Here is a 21,150-nt window from a genome sequence, read left to right as displayed (position 1 = left end):
ATACTCAATTTGGACATTTAGGAATGTACGTAGTTTCCATGCAGTGTACTCACTTTTGTTGCCAGGGGTTTAGATATTAATGGCTATATTTTGAGTTATTTCGAGGGGAAAATAAATTAACTCTATTATATAAGGCGCACACAGACTACTTTTCATTGTGTCTAAGTGTCACTTTGTCAGTGTTGTCCCATGAAAAGATATACTTAAATATCTGCAGAAATGCGAGGGGTGTACTCACTTTTGTGATACACTGTACATACAGTATACATTACATTATACATGATAGAAGATGGCAAGAATAATAAATGCGGATGCTGCTTTGCATTTTAACATAACATAATATTATGTTTTTTGTATTTGTTATTATTATTTTGCGAGATGATGTATCCAAATAGTACCATAATTTTCGGATTATAAGACGCTACTTTTTTCCTCCATTTTGAATCGTGCGGATTATAGTCCAGTGCGGCTTATTTGTTGATTTATTTGGTTTAATAGATAATACTTTATTTGAGCGCGGCGTCGTAAGACTGTCAAAAGACCGTCATAATTATGAAACGACGCTATCATGGGCATTACTGAATGCTTATGTCATTAAGTGTCATCCGGCAAATTGTGTAACTCTTTATATGTCCAGCTTGGATCTTTTACATCCTTTAAAAAATGAGATAATTTGCCAGATAACACCAAATGACATCTGTTATAAGCACTCGTTAATGCTCACGACAGTGTAATGTCATAAATATGATTGTGTAATGACAATCTAATGGTGCCACTGTCAAATAAAGTGTTTCCAAATACCATACCTAGCAATGACTGAAACAACTGGAACAGTGACTGAATAAATAATTAGCACAGAACATGAATTTTGATTGTGCATTGCAATGCATGCTAGGAGGCATGTTGGACAACGACAGTGTTAACAGCAGGTGGCAGCAGAGGTTGACTGTCTCGCCCAGGGGAGCAGTGATAGCCAAATGAAGCTTCTTAAAGCAATGAAGCTTGCAGCCAATTGATTCAAAGCTTCATGGTGGTTCATTTGGTCTTTAGCCAATGGCGTACCGCAAGCAACACGTCACTTCCGCTCATTAATATTCATGACATTAGCTACTGTTGCTAAGGGAGGACACGCCACCTTTTGTCCCCAATAGGAAATGAATGGAAATCGTGTGCGAAGGAGATGTTTTTAAAGCGAAACCTACCAAATCTCTCTGAAAATGATGTCGCTGGTGCGAAATTCACTTGCAAAGATGTGGAAGTATATAAAAATGTTCAGTTAAAGAGATGGCCTGAATCTCTAGGGCTGAAAAAGACAAAAAAAACGAGCCAACCTTAGCATAGCCTTTTTATCGACACCTTTTTCTTACGCGACTGAGAATGACATTCTCCTGTTTCAACAAGCTATCCTTTACCACCAGCCCTGTCTTTCCTATACATTATATCCTCTGGCTGTCCTACGTCTCTGACCGTTCTTGGGGGTAATTTATATTTTGTGTAGCGATCACAAATGCTACTCAGTGACAGCCAACGAACACTTATAATTTTCTCATTGATAACAAATCTTAATTCTATAATTCATTTACACTTCCTCCTTACTAAAGTAATTCAGAAAAGGTAACAGTGGCAGTCACATACCATTTTACTTCTTTTCAGGTCCTTCATTGTCAGACAGAAGCAGCACGGCACAACGTCACGCTAAAAAATAAGTTATAAATATCAAAATGGCTTACCTCTTTGTCCTCTGAAAGACCATGCCAAACAAACAAAATGTTTACTGCATATGAAATGTGAATGGATTCACCGAGCTGGTGTTAAAAGTCTGCACAAGTTGATTCATTCTTCACATTTTTTCCTCCCGAGTTTTTGGTTTCGGGAAACGTATGAAGAAAACATCCTTCATATGTCGTAATGTCTAGAGAGAGTTTCTACAAGTTCCAAAAAAGCAATGTGTGATCGGCATGTTCGTTTTTGAAAGATTACCGGAGAAAAGTAGCAAAATTAACATGGTTTCTATGCGAGGGCGGGTCTATAATGTCTCACTTCTTCTTTACTTCCACTTTATGATGCGACATCACGGTCTAAAAATAGCATGCGTGTGGTACGCCATTGGTTCAAAGCTTCATGGTGGTTCATTTGGTCTTATGACAGTCGTATGATGCCGCTGTCAAATAAAGTGTTACCGGATATTATCTTATGTGTAAATATCTCACAATACAGTGAGGACAGCTGCGGCTTATAGCCCATTGCGGCTTATCTATGAACAAATGCCGTTTTCGTGCCAAATTTGGTAAGTGGCGGCTTAAAGTCAGGTGCGCCTTATAGTGCGAAATTTACGGTAAATGCAAGGTATGTGATACTTACTATAGATTTGTCGGCACCATATTTGTTTAGCCTTTGGAAATCAAATCTGGGAGTTATGAAAATGGAACACAACTTTAGCTGCCTACTTGAGAAAATACATTAAAACACAGAGGCCATACACTGTTCTGTGAATACATGAAGGAATGCCCTCAGCCATTTGCCATCAATATGCATTTCTTTTAAATTTCACCATAAAATGAATTAAAAGGAGTGGAACATTTGCCACTGTTGTTGGTATCTAAAAAGCTATGCACTAATACACAACATTTACATTCCCAGTGGTATATCCTGCTGAGAATTAAATTTGTAGACCGTCATGAGTTTCTTTGTCAAACAATTACTGTAAATGCACTAATTAGACTTTTGAAGTCTCCTAAGGATTCGTTTGTGTTGTGCATCACTGCGTTGCCGAAAAGGAATTCCCTCGTCTATGTGGAAATAGCAACTGTGCACTGATGACATGAATAATCATCTAAATTTGATGGTTGAGGGTTTTCCTGAACTCATTCTACAAGCAGTACTTTAGCTCCAAGCAGCTCAGAAGATAATCAAAGACTCCCTGAAGAGTCTGCTAGCCTTGTAGGGGCTTCGTTGTTTGATTAATAGTTAATCAGGTATTAACATGAAATTGTGACATTAGCGGGAGAAATGAGAGCCGGAAGAAGAGAAGATGAGAGGTGGGGGAGCGCTCTTTGAAGCAGAGTACGTACAATTAAGGTCTAAAATTAGGACCTTGATTAAATGTTAAACTTTCTCTACCTATAAGATGCCATTAGCGATGAAGCTTTTTTTTTTTTAACATTCATTATGAGATGGTGTGCGGTTCACATAAGTCCCATGTTCATGCTTGACTGTAGGAAAGTACATTTGTCACATACTCGAAAACAGAACCACCAAGTTAGGAAATTGGATTGAAAGGGATACTTCAGTTGCCATAAAGGCAATCAACAACAACCTGTATAAGAGTTAACGCAAATGCTGTACAAAGTGGGCTTTTGAAAGAGATACTACATACTAATGCCAATTTCTGATCTACCCTGAGAGAGCCAATTTATTGTTGTTGTAGTTTGACAGTCTGTTTTTTTGCTGTATTTCAGGGAAGTATGGCCGGCACACGAACCTCCCGTTCCTCAGACCACCGCTCACCGCTGCTCTTCTTACACTTGGAAAAGCTCATCAGGTCACAACCACATTACCCTCTGTTTTGTCGGTGTGTTTTTGTGTGTGTTAAAATACAGTGTTTTCTTGTGCTTCACAGAGTACCATGTTTGGTAATGGACTCGTTCTTCAGAACCTCCTGCACATGCAGCTTGCCCAGCAGCAGCTTTTACACATTAAAGACAAGTGCATCAGCAGTGTAAGATACAGTATGTGTGGTTATGTGTCTGAGCTTGCAGTGTTGGTTAAAATGGGTTGCATTTTATCCTCGGCATAGAAGATCGCCCAAGATAATGATATGACCCATTTCCCTTTATATCTTTATATTTTTTAATTCTTGTGCGTACTGTGTGTTGTCATATGTACTGTGTTGCGGTATATCACTAGCAAGGGAAAAAGAAAGTTATATTCTTTAACTTAGGAGTAGTGACAGTAATAATGAATTAAAGGGAAAATATCCTTACCATATCTTAAAATGATCATGACTTGCGTTGGGATTTAATTTTTGAAAATCTAAACACCGTAATTTTCGGACTATAAGCTGCTACTTTTTTCCTTCATTTTGAATCCTGCGGCTAATGGTCCTGTTTAGCTTATTTTTTATTTTGGGTTCATAGGCTCCACATGCCTTCTAGCATGCATTGCACCGCTACAGATGTAAATAACAATCAAAATTTATGTTATGTGCTATTTATTTATTCACTTACTGTTCCAGTTATTTCATTAATCACTTGTTGTGGTATTTGGTAACACATTATTTGACGGTGGTGTTATAATACTGTCATAAGACAGCCATATTTATGACATGACACTATCATGGCCATTGCTGAATGATTATGACAGATGTCATTAAGTGTCATTTGGCAAATTATGTTACTAACTCAATTTATATCCGGTTTGGGTCTTTTACATCCATTCCAAAGTGAGATAATTTGCCAAATAACACTATCTGTTAAGCATTCATTAATGTTCATGGAAATGTCACGTCATAGTTATGATTGTCGAAGGACAGTTTTATATGAAGAATATATAATATGTAATATATATATACAGTATATACACAGTATATTAGGGCTGTCAAACGATTAACATTTTTAATCGAGTTAATCACAGCTTAAAAATTAATTAATCGTAATTAATCGCAATTCAAACTATAGATAAAATATGCCATATTTTTCTGTAAATTATTGTTGGAATGGAAAGATAAGACACAAGACGGATATATACGTTCAACTTACTGTACATTAGTACTGTATTTGTTTATTATAACAATAAATCAACAAGATGGCATTAACATTATTAACATTCTGTTAAAGCGATCCATGGATAGAAAGACTTGCAGTTCTTAAAAGATAAATGTTAGTACAAGTTATAGAAATTTTATATTAAAACCCCTCTTAATGTTTTCGTTTTAATCAAGTTTGTAAAATTTTCGATCCAAAAATAAACTAGTAGCTCGCCATTGTTGATGTCAATAATAATTATGGTGCTGAAACCCATAAAATCAGTCGCACCCAAGCGCCAGCAGAGGGCGAAAAAACACCAAAAAACACAAGTAACAAGTGGAAATGACCCTTTGCTGTCATTTAAATCTGTTTGAGCAGGGCATGTGCGTTAAATGCATCAAATATTTTGACGGGATTAATTAGAGATAGATAGATAGATAGATAGATAGATAGATAGATAGATAGATAGATAGATAGATAGATAGATAGATAGATAGATAGATAGACGGACGGACGGACGGACGGACGGACGGACGGACGGACGGACGGACGGACGGACGGACGGACGGACGGACGGACGGATATAGTATATAGATATAGTATATATATATATATATATATATATATATATATATATATATATATATAAAACAAGTATTTGATACTTTTTCTCCCCACTGTATATGTATATATATATATATATATATATATATATATATATATATATATATATATATATATATATATATATATATATATATATATATGATCAACAATCATCAAACATCGAAATACAATACATCGAAATAAAGACATTGATTGACTGAAAATGGTTCAATATTGGATTAAATGTCTTTTTTTCTCATGTATATTTTTAATTGCTCTTTACCTAAAAAAAATGTTTTATCCGATTACTCGATTAATCGATAGAATTTTCAGTCGATTACTCGATTACTAAAATATTCGATAGCTGCAGCCCTAGTCGTACCCCATTCAGAGCCAAATCAAGCAGTGTTCAAGCAGGAACCACCCAACTGAGGGTGAAAAGTAGAATAACACTTCAAAATTCTAAGCTGTCAATCTGAGCTGGGCTGAGACAAAGAAACAGACTAATACTCATACCAAGGTAGTCTGTAGTAAAGCTGACAATTTTTGACTGCAGAAGTAAGCCTGTTCACTCACGCCCTCAACAGCATAATTGGCAGATGGATTTACAGTATGGTGTTGCTGGTGTCTGAAGTTGTACATGCACCCTGTCAAATTCTCCAGCTGCACTTTTTTTTCTCCTTTATCTCCTTAGGCCTCGAGTCTCCTGGGAGATCCATCCAGGTTACTGATGCAGAAAACATTACCTCTGAGGGCTCCAGGCCTCATAGCACTTGGGAAAGGCCTTCTGGGAGACTCCCCTTCAGGTCAGTAGACTGCCTGCGAATGTAAAGTCAAAGTGTAATTATTATAAACAAATGGAAAACAAGTCAACAAGCGGAATACATCTCCCTTTAGGTTTTTGTTTAAATTGGTTTTATTGATTTGATTTTCTTTAACTACATGTCATTGTTGATTGTCCCATGTGTAGCTTTTACAGAATATGATCTCCCTTTGAAACAGTAAAACAAGTAAAATGTTAAATTTAGGTAATTGCAAAATGGTTTTCAGTCAATGTCAACTTGTTTATGAGAGGGAAATTAATTAAACATGTTCACATTATGTGGCAAAGTCGATAAGAGATATTGGTCTACAATTCTATTTGAAATGATATTGTGCGAAACAGCACGCTTGTTGGAATTTTTAAAAATGCATATTTTTCAGAAACCAAGAAGGATTTACAAATTGATTATGTATAATGTCACATATTGCTTAGTGGTATTCATATTTTTGTGGTATACTGCTAGGCTTATGTATGTGTGCACATACTGTGGGCTTTATATGCTTGGGGGCTTGTTAGATGTTATTTGCCACATCAATATTGGATTACAGCATCATAAGTGTGATTAGGAGGGTGTGTTCAATTTTTTGTGAGCCATTCTAATCGCTATAAATTTGTTTCCATACACTTATATTTATCTCTTCTTGAAGCCATCGAGTCGGGCTATTGGGAATGATCCCACTTGCTACTGCTACAAAACAAGAGGATGGAGTCAAGAAAAGATAGAGACAGTTGAGCTTCAGGGGACAGATGTACTGATGGACTCTGGTCCTTACTTTTAAATTCACAGATTCTAACCCCTCCTGTGTTCTTTTCTGCCTGTTATTATTCCCTTCCTCTCGTTCAGTGCCGGAGTTTTGCCATGAGTCTGTACCAGCATCAACTCACAATGCCACTGTAGTGGTGTCAGCAGCAGGTGTGATGCCTTACCTCCAACCTCGACCCGGTGGAGGAGAACAAAACAGCATCCAGTCCATCTGCACAGTTTCCGCTGCCTCCTCTTCCTCGGTCCCATCTTGTTCCCCCTCCTCCAGCTCTGGTGATAGGCAGGCTGTCCCTCCAGGGAATATGATTCAGGGACAGAGCTACTCTTTGGGGCCGAATAACACGGGCCTGTGTGCCGCTCCACCCAACCCCCCAGGGGGCGTTTATACATCCACGGGGCATCACAACAGTTCAGATGGCTCCCCACTTGCAAACATGGTGAGGACAGCCAATAACAACACTTGACCTCATACTTTAACCCTGGCCTCACACATCCACTCTGTCATGTCATGCCTCGTGTCGTATCAGCTTATGCAATTGTTCCCTAAAATTACAAATTGAAAACACTAATTATTTGATAATTATCTTCATGTTGTATCAGTCCATCAATCCCGGGATAAAAACCAGGACTGTCCATCCGAAGAGTTAGGAGAACACCACTTTTAAATAAAATGGCAAAAGGGAATAAAAAGGATGAGGATTATATTTATTTATTATAATATCAATAGAATCAGTTTTCCCTTGCCTGGTGGATGCGGGTTACTGGGTCCTCCTCTGTAGACAGGCCTGGAGACAGGGCTCGAAGGCGAGCGTCTGGTGGCCTGTATCCATGGGGCCCGGCCGGACATAGCATGAAAACGCAACTTGGTTCCCCCTTCCCATGGGCTCACCAGCTGTGGGAGGGGCTTAAGGGGTCGGGTGCATAATGGGTTGGGCGGGAGCCAAAGGCAGGGACCTTGGCGGTCCAACCCCCAGCTACAGAAGCAAACTCTTGGGAGATGGAATGTCACCTCTCTGGCGGGGAAGGAGCCCGAGCTGGTGTGTGAGCCAGAGAAATTCCGACTAGATATAGTCGGACTCGCCTCCACACGCAGCTTGGGTTCTGGTACCAATCCTCTCGAGAGTGGTTGGACTCTTTTCTACTCTGGAATTGCCCACGGTGAAAGACGCAAAGCAGATGTGAGCATACTTATTGCCCCCCGTTAGATGAGAGGGTAGCTTCCCTCCGCCTTCGCGTGGGGGGATGGGTCTTGACTTTAGATTGTGCTTATGCACCAAACAGCAGCTCAGAGTACCCACCCTTTTTGGAGTCCTAAAAGGGTGTGCTGGAGAGTGCTCCCTCTGGGGACTTCCTTGTTCTGCTGGGGGACGTCAATGTTCACATGGGCAATGACAGTGAGACCTGGAGGGACATAATTGGAAGGAATGGTCCCCCCCGATCATAGCTCAAGCGGTGATCTGTTATATGACTTCTCTGCTCATCACGGATTGTCCATAGCGAGTCCATAACGTGTTCAAACATAGGGTTGTCCATATGTGCACTTGGCAGTAGGACACCCTAGGACGCAGTTCGATAATCGACTTTGTGGTCGTGTCATCGGATTTTTGGCCGCATGTTTTGGACACTAGGGTGAAGGGAGGAGCGGAGCTGTCAACTGATCACCACCTGATGGTGTATGGGCTCCGATGGTGGGGGAAGATGATGGCCAAACTTGGTAGACCCAAATGTATATTGAGGGTCTGCTGGGAACGCCTGGCAGAATCCCCTGTCAGAAAGAGTTTCAACACCCACCTCCAACAGAACTTCTCCCTTGTCCTGGGGGAGGGGGACATTGAGTCGGAGTGGGCTATGTTCCGCGCCTCCATTGTTGAGGCGGCCGATTGGAGTTGTGGTTGTAAGGTAGTTGTTTCCTGTTGTGGCGGCAATCCCCAAACCTGGGATGGCGTCACGCTTAAGAAATAGGCCTACCGGGCAATTTTGGTCTGTGGGACTCCGGTGGTAGCTGACAGGTTGCGACTGGCCAAGCAGAATATGGCTTCGGCGGTCACTGAAGCAAAAACCCAAAGATCGACGAGGCCATGAAATGTGACTTCCGGACGGCTCTGAGGAAATTCCGGTCCACCATCCGGCATCTCAGGAGAGGAGAGCAGTGCACCATTAACACTGTGTTTAATGGAGAAGGGGTTCTGCTGACCTCGACTGGGGACGTCGTGAGTTGGAGAGGAGAATACTTCGAAGACCCCCTCAATTCCACTGACACGCCTTCCTGTGAGGAAGCAGTCTGGGGACTCTGAGGTGGACTATCCTATCTCTGGGGTCGAAGTCCCTGAGGTGGTTGGAAATCTCGGTGGCAAGGCCCTGGGGTTGGATGAGATACGCCCAGAGTTCCCAAAGGCTCTGGATGTTGTGGGACTGTCGTGGCTGACACATCTCTAATAGATCGCATGGACATCGGGAACAGTGCCTCTGGATTGGCGGACCGGGGTGGTGGTCTCCCTTTTTAAGAAGCGGACCAGAGGGTGTGTTACAACTATAGCGGGATCACACTCCTCAGCCTACCCATTTAAGTCTATTCAGGGGTGCTGGAGAGGAGGGTCCATCAGGAAATCAAATCTCAGATTAAGGAGGAGCAATGTGGTATTCGCCCCGGCCGTGAAACAGTGGACCAGCTCTACACCCGCGGCAGTGTCCTCAAGGGTGCATGGGAGTTTGCCCAACCAGTCTGTAAGTGTTTTGTGGATTTGGAGAAGGCAATCGACCATGTCCCTCGGGAAGTCCTGTGGGGGTGCTTCGGGAGTACAGAGTACCGAGCCCCTTGGTAAGGGCTGTTCGGTTCCTGTACGACAGGTGTCAGAGTTTGGTCCGCATTGCCGGCAGTAAGTCGAATTCGTTCCCAGTTAGGGTTGGACTCCGCCAAGGCTGGCCTTTGTCACCGATTCTGTTCATAACTTTTATGGACAGAATTTCTAGGTGTAGCTGAAGCGTTGAGGCAGTCCGGTTTGGTGGCATCAGCATTGCATCTCTGCTTTTTGCAGCTGTTGGGGTGCGTTTGGCGTCATCAAGTCATTGGAGCGGTTCGCAGCCAAGTCTGAAATGGTCGGGATGAAGATCAGCACCCCCAAATCCGAGACCATCGTCCTCAGTCGGAAAAGGGTGGCGTGCCCTCTCCAGGTCGGGGATGAAATCTTACCCCAAGTGGGAGGAATTCAAGTATCTTGGGATCTTGTTCACGAGTGAGGGCAGGAGGGAGCGGGAGATTGACAGGCGGATCGGTGCATCATCTGCAGTGATGCGGACTCTGCACCAGTCCGTTGTGGTGAAGAAAGAGCTGAGCCGAAAGGCAAAATTCTTGATTTACCAGTCGATCTACATTCCTACCTTCACCTACGGTCACAAGCTGTGGGTCGTGACCGACAGAACAAAATCCCGGATACAAGCGGCCGAAATGAGTTTCCTCCACAGCGTGTTTGGGCTCTACCTTAGAGATATGGTGAGAAGCTCGGTCATCAGGGAGGGTGAGCCTCTACTCCTCCATGTTGAGAGGAGCCAGCTGAGGTGGATCAAGCATCTGGGCACGCCTTGGGATCCCGCCGGAGCAGTTGGTTGAAGTGGCTGGGGAGAGGGAAATCTGGGCTTCCATGCTAAAGCTGCAGCCCCCGCAAACCAACCCCAGATTAAGCGATAGATAATGGATTGATGAAATATTTTTTTAATTCGGAAAAAAAATAATTAATACATTTTTTAAAATTCTTTCAATATTTTTCATGTTTTTCAACAATGTGACTTTTCTCGAACGTTATTTCCTCTCTCATACACAGATATTGAGTCAGTATGTGAGCTGCAGCTTTTTGTCTTCATTCCTTTGTAAAATCACATATTACAGTGTTTTCATGTGTACTAATTGGGTTTGATCCCTTTTGTCCCGAGCCCGAATAACAGCACCAACACTAGAATATTTCCATTCCCCTGCAGCCTACCTCCATCTTTAAGAGAAACTCTGCAAACGTCCTCATTCATTGTGATTCATTGAGATAATCATAGTGTTCATGTTCTTAGGGGATCCTAGACAGATCCCAGGGCTGTCTTCTCTAAAGTCTCAATTTTAATGAAGGGAAAATGTAATTAACAAAGAGGATGAATCTCTCAGGTTCACAAGTCTCCTAAAGCCCAACCACTCATTGTTACTTTGAGTAAAAGTCAGCATGTGGCACGGTACAAGGTTAAATTAATTCCTCTAGAAAAGTAGAGCACAGTAATTGCCACGTCTGCTTTGACACAGAAGCTGGTGGTTCAACTCACTTTTAATGTCTAACGTCCTGTCTTAAGGTGAGCAACGGTCAAAGTTCTCTGCTTGGTGAGCCTCCCAAAGATGTCAGACTGCCTTCTAATCCGTACCTGAATCTAGCAAGTGTAATGCCAGGGGTTGTTCTGCAAGGTATGTGCAAACAACTTAATTTCCATTAAGACTCTGCTCTGTCAAAAGCATGACAGCAGTGGTTCTTCTTTCATAAGCCAATTGTGTCTCCTGGGCAGGGTCACTAGGCAGTAAAACCCTGACAGGACAGCCTGCTTCCAGCATGTACGGCAGCTCAGCGACCCCTGTTGTCTCCCAGAGTAGTGGCTCCTTCTCCCACAATGCAGCTGCTTCAACCACCACCTCATACAACACTGACACGTCCTCTGATTACAACCATTACAACCAGGCATACACCCAGGTATTGCATGCGAGAATAAAATGTAGCAAGTTTCTGTTTTTTTTCCCACAGTTTTTATTATACTTTATAGTTTTCTGACCTACAGCGGTGCACTTGGTTTTTTTGGGGGGCATTCTTGCATTATTGTTTTTTCGTCTCATTTTCCTCCATTGGTTCTTCCGGTGTATTCTTTACACGGATAATCTTTACAGTCCTCCCTTTCCTTTTCTGTGTTTTTCTAATCTGTTTTCCCCCATTTCCTATCACGTTCTCTAGCAATTGATAGTCTGATGCCGCAGCATTGTCACATGCATCTAGGAAATTTGTTCTCAGACATCTGTCACAATCTGGGTACTGCATATGCAATATTTGCACTGCTGCATCATAGCATGTTTGCACTGTTATCATATTAAGTCAGCCATCTGCACGCTGTTATATTACACATTTATTACTAGAGGCGTGCGAAATTTCCGATTCTTAGATTATTCGCGATTCGGCCGTGGAAGATTCTAGAACGATTGACAAACATCCAAATTCCGATTACTGAATTATACCAGGTAAAGCGGAAATAAAGCACAGTCAGTGCGGTCTTCAGGACGCAATGAGGAACGGACCGAGAGTAAATATCATGTTCAACTCATGCCGCTAGATTAAAAAAAACAAAAAAAAAAACAATAATACCTGACTGCGGCCGTCAGCTGCTACAAACAGTGCCCAGTTGCTAGTTGCTACGAACATACGGCAACATACGGCTATGGTAGATTTTGCATATATCTAGAACTAGATGTGAAATGACAGACGACGGCCGTGTTCGATCATATACCAAGAACTAGATGCGAAATGACAGACTTTCCGGCGCTAGTAAACAGGCGCCATCTTAAAGCAGTAGACTCCTCTAGAAGGCTCTGTTGTAGTGAACCTGATTACTTCTAGAAAAAAAATAATAATAATAAAAAATAAAAAAATCGGCAAAATCTTGACTTGAATCTATCTTTAAATGATGAAACCGTTTTAGAACTTTCACGTTGAAAGTAGACAGAAGGGAAATTATGGCATAACGGGAGCAATTTTAACAACTTTAACGGTTGATTCACAACATTAAATTAATTGTAGTTTCAAACTGCCGATACAGAATGGGGACTTGAGTATTTTATTTCCTTTTTTTTTTTTTTAACAGTTAACAGTTAATCTTGTCGTACATGTCAGCGTGTATTGTTCGGTAATATCGCCTCACATTGAACTCTTTAAAAACAGTGACTGTCTCTGCAAATGAGGCAGACACAGTTGTTGCGTATTTTAGGAAGAAATAGTCCAATTTCCACCTATCCTTGAAGCGGTGGCCGTCGCAATCAACTTTCTTTTTTTTATTGATTGTCACCATTTTAGAAAATTGGAAGTAAAGGGTCACACGGAGTAATGTTGCTTAGAGTGCTGCTGCCTTTTAGTGGGTAAATGAGGAGCAGCATTTAGTGTGTAAGCTACTTCATATGCTGGTAGCAGTACTGCTGACCAATTTATTAAGTCTGTGTTCGGGCCAGACGTGATTGATTTTATGACAGAGGCTGGGGGCCCGATGAAATTTGACCACGGGCCGCATTTGGCCCCCGGGCCGGACTTTTGACATGTCTGCTGTAACCTGTGTTTTCATATTAGCCTTATTGTACTTTTGTTTTATGGGGTGCACTTTATGACAAAGTTTAAATCTGGTTGTACTCTTTATAATGACAATAAAGACTTTTTATTCTATTCTGTTTTCAGCAAAACTCCATTCACGGTGACGACGAATGTTAAATTAAATCTGTGTTTGTCTCCCGCATGCAACAGTGGTACCAGCACTACCAAACAGCACAAGGCTACCACTCTGGAACACCACAGGACAACTCAGCCGTTGATTACGCAAAGGACCACTCACAGGTAATACACAAACATGTTTGGGATTTGTTTCGTAATATAAAGTGATTAAAACACCTGAATTGAAATGACAGCTCAGTATGTAGATTCATGCACTGAATTATTTAAACGTTTTAATTGGAGATATTACTATTTTGCTCAAAAGTCAAAACTGCTCAAATTTGTATGGTGTTGGGATGTGCTGAGTTCCTACATGGGGCCATCGCCCAAAAAAACCTGAGCATTCAGATATTTTAAATGACCCATACATAGGCTTCACAAACACGGGTAGAAAGCATGGCGAAGAAGTGTGGAGCAAATAGAAGCCAGTTTATGCTAGACATGTGCTGAATACTGGTTTCAAGGTATACCGTGGTGTGAAAACATTACGGTTTCAAAACCGCAAAAATTTTTCGTCATACCATCCCTACGGTATTAGCTATTTTTAATGTCTCAAAAATGCAGGGAGAAACCCCATGCTTGCAGCTGCAAGGCTCAACCTTTCCTCACCGGTTGTTTTCTCAGTGTCAGTAAGTTATCTGTGCTACATGATGGCTGAAGGAGGTTAAACTCCTGTTCATTCACTCCTGTTCTGTTGTTATTTTTTTGCTATTTTTAAAAAAAATTATTTTAGACTTATGTTCCAATTTGCTAATATTTTTGAAAAATAAAAATCCTGTCCAACGGAAAAACCTTTTTTTGTTCTTTTTTAAACCCAGATATCTTAAAGTAACACATTTTAAAGCTGTAATTGCAATTCCGTGAAAACGTGATATTTTGGGTTAAGTTTATCATACCGTCAGAATCTCATACCGGCACATGTCTAGTTTATGCTATGGGTAATGTCACCAAGGGTTGTTTTTTTTTTTTTTACAGTTTATAAATACACAGTAAAAAAAAGCCTTATTGTGTTCCAGGTTCCACCAGTTTCTTCCTATAGTGATTACAATTCCTACATGCAGACAGTCACTCAGTACTACTCACAGCCTACAGCTACTCAGGCCTATGCCAGCAAGGTACCGTACCCCACACGAGCACCAACCCACTCAATACAGTAGTACCTCGATATACAAATTTAATTCGTTACAGCACTTGGTTTATATGTCAAAATGGTCATATGTCCAGAGGGATTTCCGGTAAGAATTCATTATAATTCAATTCATTCGTTCCACAGCCAAAAAACCTATGCTAACTCCTTAAAGCAGAAGTTCAGAATTTTTGACATTAGGCGTAATCTTCGAGTTAGCTGGGGTTTAATTAGTCGTTGGAGTTGATTTCAACAAATTCCTTGCAGTTTGTTAGTTAGTTATTAAATTCAGGGCTTCGGTGTGGCTAAGCTAGCGCGAGTCAATCGTCCCATCCTAGCACGACAATAAAAAAAAAAAACGATATTAACAGATCTAAATTAGTCAAATAAATTCTAAATGCAGATAGTTGTTCAAAATACCCATGCAGCCAAAACAATGTCACACCAAACTGCTGCAATTAATTTTTTTCTGCAGGACTATTTTTTCAGAAGCGTAATGCGACCAAAATAAAGAGGAGTGCTTTGGCCACTCATGCTCATGCTGCATTCGTGGAAGGTGGGAAGTCGGACTTATCCCACTGGGATGTTACCAATTGCGACCTCAAAGCGTTCCAAGCGTTTTTTATTCTGGGAATCAAAAGACATGTTGACCTCCAGCAAACCTGCCTTCCCATAAGCAAAGAAATGATTGGAAAAACGAGGGCTAAGGTAAATAGACCATACTGTAAACTGCCTTCTTTAGTTTGACTATTGACGGTCTGCTTTTCAACGTGCAACCCATTTTGTCGAGTGATGTCTGATTGAAGCAACTCGTGAAGTCGGGGTACATTTTCTGATTTCGCGACTAGGGCCTCCCAGTTCGAGTGGCGTTCCAATGATATTTTTCCTGGTCGGAGGTTGGAAAACTCTGTCTTCCCACCTTCCTGGAATGCGGCATTAGTCTACGGAGTCTTTACTGAAGAACGGCAACATAGTGAAACATGCATTTAGAGGCTGTGGAAACAGACAGAAGAAATGGGCAAATGAGAGTTTCCCCAAATTCCCTATAAGGAACGAGTAACAATACAAATTGTGGATACTTGCTGCTGGCTATGACATAAACACACCGGTGGAAAAAATATCACTCCGCTCTGCAGCCTGATACCGACAGAGCTGCTGGATTACAAATGTTGCTGTTCATACTACAGTTATTGACATGCAATGATAAGTTTTAATTACTTCATCCTGAAAACATAGCCAACAAATTGCATTTTGTGGATTTCTCCATTATAAGATTGTAATGCCAAGTAGTATATTGTGAGGTACTCGATTGAGCTTTAGTGTTACAATTATACACTAGAAGTGTTTTTTTTTTTTTTTTTTTTTAACAGGAGGCAGATGTGTGTAAGCCTCTCGGCGTGGCTCTTCATGCCGTCAACAGTGGCGTGGCCGCGCCCCCGCCTGTCCTACCAACTGCTGCCGTGCTGCCAGCCTACAGCACCCTGCCTCTGATGCCTGGTTTCCTTGGGGCACCGCACCCAATGACGGCTACGCCGAGTCCCGTTACACATGCGCAAGCTGCCGCAACAGATTGGAACACCTATTATTATGTGAGTATTAGAAGGACAGCTTCTTTCATTGTCCACCTTAGAAGCTCATCTCTGACTCGGCGAGGTGATAAGGAAGAAACATCTTTGGGTTCTTTATTTCAAAATTAATCCATTTTGAAAAGAGTCTTTCACTCGAGAGAGTTTAACTCAGGTGAAATAACCAAATCCAAACATTTCATCTTGCAGCACGCGGCTGCTTGCCCTGCAACTGCACTTACATTAGTGAGCAATATTACTTGGTGGCAAAAAAAAAAACACAATTGGTGGTTTGGACCTTTGTGACAAAATCTTGGAATCGACAACTAGAACAGTCTTTATTTTTTTTCTCAAGCCACTTGTACAATGACGGCTTATTGGACTAACACAGCATTTCTGCTATCCAGTAAGTTAAACATAATAAGTTACAGATGCCAGGGTTATGACCTCGATTTATATGGCAGGTATGAAAAGGGAATCCAAATGTAAGAACTTAAGAGGTGACACCCATCCGCACTGTACCATTTGCATTTCTTTCCTACCTAGCTTGGCTCACATTCGCGCGCACCAACTTCCTCACTCTCTTAAACGGGCAGTGCACCCATGCAACACATGACAATATTAAGACAAAATAAAGGGGGCAAAACAACGGCTGTTAGCTTAAAAAATAAATTGCATAATGTTACATTTTAGTGCAGATTACTTAAAATTAGGTGTGTGACAAAATATCGAAATGGTGATATATCGTGATACATTGTATCCCAAAAGGTTATCGATATGCTCCTGCCAAGAATCGAGATATCGTTTTAAAAAGGTGTCAATGTAAAAAGAAGGAACCAATAAGTTGCTACCAAAATCTTCCACCATAAAAGTGTCTGAGTTAACTCTAAGGCTGCCTTAAAAAAAAAAAAAAAAACTCTAAGGCTGCCTTGATGGTGCACGACGCCTAATCCTTTTAGACTGGGGGTTTTCAGGGCATTTACAGGTCACTTGCGTTTCATTTTAGGACATTTTTATAGGTCATTTCCTGTTGAGTTTGAGTCACTGCCTATTCATTTGGGTGATTCCTAGGTCACTTCCTGTTCTGTAACTCAAAATCAATGGGAAGTTACCCTTAAAATACCCCAAAATCAACAGGAAGTAACTGAAGATCAACAGGTAAATGACCTTAAATGGCCCAAAATTACCTCATTGCCTGGCATTGGCTGCCACTGACGGCCATAGACGTTCAATCCTTTTGAAGTGGGAGGGATGGCAGCGAATGAACGAATGTTCACCCTCCCATTTCAAATGGATTGGACGTCTACTATTGATAACTCATTTCAATTGACAGCAGAAGCTTTTTTTTCTGTTTATTCATTCTAGGATATTCTACAAATGTATCGATAATCGTTGTATCGCCATATCATCAGATCATCGTTATCGTGAGCTTTGTATCGCAAATTGTATGGTATCGTGAGGTACCAAGAGGTTCCCACTCCTACTTAAGATGATGTTTAATACATTAAACTTAATGACAATATTCAGGCTGGTTGTATAGGGAGTACCATGTGGTGATAATTCTACGGTCTTTTAGCTGAGATCGCTACTCTCTGCTCGGCTCCATTGTAGCTTCAAAGTGTAACAGCTTCTCCATCAATAAAAAAAAATATAAAAAATACTCAAATGGCCCAGGCCTCGCGGAAGGAAAGTCTTGCAAATACCAAATAGGGTCAAAAGGCCTTTTGGGGTTTAACCAAATTTAGGATTGAAAGTCCTCTTAAAAAACCCAATGGTAGGGTATTTAATTTAGGGCTAACGGCTGTCAGCACTAGCATAGAGGCTTTGTTTTAGCACACTTTGGCTATCTGTCCACTTTAAATATGTCAAAACAGCGACGGCTAGCCTTAAAACTGTTCTTCTGTAATGGCATCAAGCACCGGACTGAGCCTTCATCCTGTCAGTGATGGTTTAAAATTGCTTATCGACAATAACATAGTAGCCTCTCCTCACAGCTCCTCCAGAGCAATTTAACTTCCAGGATAAAGTAATGCCTGTACACGTACTCGGTGACTCTGCCGTCAGACATCTTCTTGGACTAATAAATTCCAGCTAGCTAAACACATGCATAGCGCTATGTTGCCTTTTTTTCCTTTTAGATTGATAAAGGGGAGAAACTTTAAACGTGGTTTCTGATTATGTTCAAGAAATACAGTCACCTCCAAAAACACTGGAACATAAATGTCAGGGAAATTCAATTGTGAACTCCAAGACAAGTGTTACCTCGATAGCTCGATTAGAGAAATGAATACGACCCCAACCATGGATTGCTTTGCTTCGAAGGCTTTATGAACAAGAGCTCTCGGGTACAAAATGATGTGATTCAGCCAGGAGCTGTGATCACCCAGAAGTACATAGAAGTACAATAGAGGATGGACATTTATACTGTTGAAAGGGCGGTGCCGAAGCCCACCGTGAAACGAAACTTACTAAGAAACGAAACTCATCATCTCACAAACCTGGGTATTTTTCCATACAAAAACATCCTTGAGCTGAGACCTTGAGCGCTGGTCCCGGCTAGAACAATGATAAGCTCAGCCTCATAAGCCACAGTCACTCATTGTATTCATTCAGGGCATATTGGAAAACAGGAACATAACAGTCCATATATGGGCATATTGTGAAGGCTATGGGGAGGCACACTCAGACAGATTAACCCTTGAGAGTCGAAGGACGCGCCGGCGCGTCCTCAGCGCACGTCGTCTTTGAAGCGCCCTCACGTTTTAAATACGTCACCCACATGCCGTTGGTTGGTCTCGTTTTAAAGTGCGGAAGTTGCGGTTTACTCTCGTTATTATTTGAAGTCAATCGACCAACTAGAACGTGAGATATTGTCATTTAAGTTTTATAGTTTTATTGTCCTCTCAAAAAAACATTAAAACGCTGCATGGATCATTTGTTTATGTCTATATTTCCATCATTTCTAGTCCTTTTTCAAAACGGAAGCTCCATGAAAAAAACACAAATCAAACGAACCCTTTCGAAGTCACAGTGGAAGCACAAAATGCGTTTTTTTTTTATTTTTATAAATATAACTGCGGTGCGAGGTTCAACCGAACGAGAGGGAGGAGGAGTGTTCTGAAGCAGCGAGGTGGCGAGCGACGGCCAGTTGGATACTGCTGGATCGAGCAGCGACTTTGTGTGACTTTGACAATGAACGGAAAACTAAATTTAGCGCAAGCAATTGTGCTTCTGATCAACTTGAGGAAGAGGATGGTCCAAATTCGTCATCATCGTCTTCTTCGGAAGAGTCCTCGAGTGAAGATAGTGACGGATTTGAACACGTGGGTGACGCCATCGACGAGCAGAGGTAAACCAACTCACTCTTTTTTTTCATGCTGAAAACGTTTCTTTTGAAAGTTTCTTTTGATATTGCAAGACAAAGTTAATTTTGATGCAATATAAGTGTGTGTTTGTGTATATAATAATAAAATGTGCATATCAGATCAAAGTCGTACGTGCACTGTGGGTATCCCAGGCAGGAATTTATAATTTGTGGTGTTCTTCTTTCTATATGAAGATTAGGGATGTAGCACATATTCAGCTATGGTATTCTTTCTATTGTCATACATATAGATTTCCATTATTATTTATTGCTGTATATATTTTTATTTTATACTTTATTATTTTCATAAATACTGACCTATTTTCATGTACATTTATAGTGACAATGAAAGCAAAGTGAAATGAAAATGGAAGGGTGGAAAGAGGACCGACACCCCATGGAAGTGTGAGCTGTGTGATGTAGCCGTGTCTAATTCCAGGACGAAACTGCTTTTCGGAGTGGCATGACTGAAAAAAATTTAACTTGTTTATTGTAAATATTTTTGAAAATGCTTCCCCCCCCCCCAATGTTATAAATATATTTTTTTCCCACATCAATCTTCTCAATTTGTGTATATAAATGTGTGTTCAAGAAGCTTGATTGTGTGTACATAGTTTTCATCAGGCGATTGGCCGCAATACCTAAACTCATAAAGAGATGGCCTCTAAACACTTTTTGTGTTAGATGGTATATATTTTTTCACTGTTCTTCACTGTTAGGTCTGCTGTATATAACCTGTTTTGACTGGAGCATGTATAAAGGCAAAAAACGCCTATGGCTATACCTGTTGTTTATGTTGAATTGTCAACTATAAGACTATTTATTCAAAATTTTTTTGGTTGAATGTTCATCCTAACATGTTGAATAAATATTACAAAGTTTCAAAACGGTTCGTTACGCATGTTTGGTTGTCAATTGGACATCAATAATAAAAATTTTGACAAAACGATTTTAGAATTTTTGGTCTTTTTGGGCCCAAAATGATGATTTATAATTGATCAGTGAAGGAAACAACAATTTGGACATGAAGTTCAAGGTGTCACAAAAAAAGGGACCAAACCAGGCCATCGTAAACAATTCTTTCTTTGAAATATAAAGGCAACTTCAAAGGCATGCAAAATCAGACAAAATAGGCCCAGACCTTAAAGGGTTAATATAACAATGATGCTCTATGCGACAAAGCATACAAAATATAATGTTATGTTTTAAGCATGAATAAAATTCTCTCACAAAAAAGTTAAGTTCATTTGTTTTTATTGTCTACTGAAGACATTTAGGTTTCAGATAAAAAGATGAATATGACACAAAAGTTCAGAATTCCAGCTTTCTTTTCATGGTTTGTTGAACAACACAGGAAAATTACCTTTGTTATCAACCCACCCACTTTTCAAGTGGGCCAAATTATTGGCCCATGTGACAACATGTGACTGATGGGTGTTTCTAGTTGCCTAAGTGGTGCTGTTTAAATCGAGTGCAGGGACATTAAATAATTCCTGTTTTCGGCCTTGGGTTTCACCTGTGAAAACTAAATTTTCTGTTGAGCAAACATGAAGATCACAGAGCTGTTTTTAGGAGAAAAGCAAACCATTTTGAAGCTGAGAGAAGATGTTAAATTGATTAGAGCTTTCGCACAAACATTGGGCATAGCCACTCCAACAATTTGGAGAGTTTTG

The 21,150-nt window shown here is 40.7% G+C and overlaps 1 protein-coding gene across 1 annotated transcript in view; it reads left to right on the top strand.

Moving 5' to 3' along the window:
- raver2 (ribonucleoprotein, PTB-binding 2) overlaps window positions 1–21,150 on the top strand; it is a 93,487-nt gene that overhangs the window by 62,030 nt on the left and 10,307 nt on the right. The window contains exons 7-15 of the mRNA XM_057840920.1: window positions 3,459–3,541; window positions 3,620–3,718; window positions 6,046–6,157; window positions 7,019–7,374; window positions 11,264–11,372; window positions 11,471–11,652; window positions 13,456–13,545; window positions 14,439–14,537; window positions 15,919–16,137. Coding sequence (XP_057696903.1) covers window positions 3,459–3,541; window positions 3,620–3,718; window positions 6,046–6,157; window positions 7,019–7,374; window positions 11,264–11,372; window positions 11,471–11,652; window positions 13,456–13,545; window positions 14,439–14,537; window positions 15,919–16,137 — 1,349 coding nt within the window. The remainder of the gene's footprint in view (window positions 1–3,458; window positions 3,542–3,619; window positions 3,719–6,045; window positions 6,158–7,018; window positions 7,375–11,263; window positions 11,373–11,470; window positions 11,653–13,455; window positions 13,546–14,438; window positions 14,538–15,918; window positions 16,138–21,150) is intronic.

The sequence above is a fragment of the Corythoichthys intestinalis genome, chromosome 7, assembly GCF_030265065.1.
Source record: "Corythoichthys intestinalis isolate RoL2023-P3 chromosome 7, ASM3026506v1, whole genome shotgun sequence".
NCBI lineage: Eukaryota > Metazoa > Chordata > Actinopteri > Syngnathiformes > Syngnathidae > Corythoichthys > Corythoichthys intestinalis.
Note: the sequence above shows the minus strand (reverse complement) of the source record. Positions and strands in the feature narration are given on the sequence as shown.